This window comes from Macrobrachium rosenbergii, chromosome 3 (assembly GCF_040412425.1).
Source record: "Macrobrachium rosenbergii isolate ZJJX-2024 chromosome 3, ASM4041242v1, whole genome shotgun sequence".
NCBI classification, from domain to species: Eukaryota; Metazoa; Arthropoda; class Malacostraca; order Decapoda; family Palaemonidae; genus Macrobrachium; species Macrobrachium rosenbergii.
Window position 1 is genome coordinate 82903217 of NC_089743.1, and position 1754 is coordinate 82904970.

Genomic DNA, 1754 nt, shown 5'->3' on the forward strand with positions numbered 1-1754 from the left:
TTAAGTGGACCTGACAGCCACTGATTTCCTTAAGGAGACAGGCCACCATTCAAAAGGTGGGCAGAAATCCAGTTTCGATGACACTGGCAAAGTTGCCTATGTCTCGAAATGGTATACCCAACCTTAAGTGGACCTGACAGCCACTGATTTCCTGAAGGAGACAGGACACCATCCAAAAGGTGGGCAGAAATCCAGTTTCGATGACAGAGGCAAGGTTGCCTATGTCTCAAATTGGCATACCCTACCTTAAGTTGGCCTGATAGCTTCTGATTTCCGTAAGGAGACAGGCCACCATCCAAAAGGTGGGCAGAAATCCAGTTTCGATGACAGAGACAAAGTTTCCTATGTCTCGAACTGGTATACCCAACCTTAAGTACACATGACAGCCACTGATTTCCGTAAGGAGACAGGCCACCATTCAAAAGGTGGGCAGAAATCCAGTTTCGATGACACAGGCAAAGTTGCCTATGTCTCGAAAAGGTATACCCAACCTTAAGTGGACCTGACAGCCACTGATTTCCTTAAGGAGACAGGCCACCATTCAAAAGGTGGGCAGAAATCCAGTTTCGATGACACAGGCAAAGTTGCCTATGTTTCGAAATTCTATACCCAACCTTAAGTGGACCTGACAGCCACTGATTTCCTGAAGGAGACAGGCCACCATCCAAAACCTGGGCAGAAATCCAGTTTCGATGACAGAGGCAAAGTTGCCTATGTCTCGAACTGGTATACCCAACCTTAAGTGGACCTGACAGCCACTGATTACCTTAAGGAGACATGCTACCATCCAAAAGGTGGGCAGGAATCCAGTTTCGATGACACAGGCAAAGTTGCCCTTGTCTCGAACTTATATACCCAACCTTAAGTGGACTTGATAGCCACTGATTTCCTTAAGGAGACAGGCCACCATCCAAAAGGTAGGCAGAAATCCAGTTTTGATGATAGAGGCAAAGTTGCCTATGTCTCGAACTGGTATACCCAACCTTGTGTGGGTCTGATAGCCAATGGTTTCCTTAAGGAGACAGGCCACCATCCAAAAGGTGGGCAGAAATCCAGTTTCGATGACAGAGACTAAGTTGCCTATATCTCAAACTGGTATACTCTACCTTAAGTGGACCTGACAGCTACTGATTTCTTTTAGGAGACAAGCTTGACAAGCTTGACCGATGACATCCAGACAACTCCAAGAGACAAATGAATGGGTCACTGACTGGCCTGATGACTGCGTTGTCAAACGCACACCAAAGTCAGCCAGGAAGGAACCCCAGACACACCTTCAGAGAAACCTCAGAGGGTGTGGGGGAACACCCTCAGAGGAATCTCGGAAGGTGTCGGGGAACACCTTCAGAGGAACCTCGGATGGTGTGGGGGAACACCTTCAGAGGAACCTCTGAAGTTGTGGGGGGAAACTCCTTCAGAGGAACCTGGGAAGGCGTGGGGGGACGCCTTCAAAGGAACCTAGGAAGGATCTTGGAGTTCCTCCCATGCAGCCAGCGGTGCGTCTTCGACCCCGCAGTCATCAAGTCAACCTGTGACTCATCCACACTGCCTTTCGGATTTCTCAAGCCCTGATTCCTTCTTGCTGCACAGCCAGCCAGAATTCCTCCATCAGCTACTTGTGGCTGGCAGTGTGATCACTTCTGCTGTCTGTCCCTCCTGGACTACTGCCTGAGACTGGGCTTCCTCAGCAATCCTTTCGTTCATCTCCCTGAATTAAATCCTCCACCATCTGTGTCAGGTCCTCCCACTGCTTC

The 1754-nt window shown here is 49.3% G+C and overlaps 1 protein-coding gene across 1 annotated transcript in view; it reads right to left on the bottom strand.

The window, feature by feature from the left end:
- Positions 1 to 1684: 1684 nt before the first annotated feature.
- The window catches only part of LOC136851633 (golgin subfamily A member 6-like protein 22), a 2016-nt gene continuing 1946 nt past the window's right edge, over positions 1685 to 1754 (bottom strand). The window contains exon 1 of the mRNA XM_067126031.1: positions 1685 to 1754. This exon is cut by the window's right edge and continues 1946 nt beyond it. Within this exon, the coding sequence (XP_066982132.1) occupies positions 1685 to 1754 (70 nt within the window).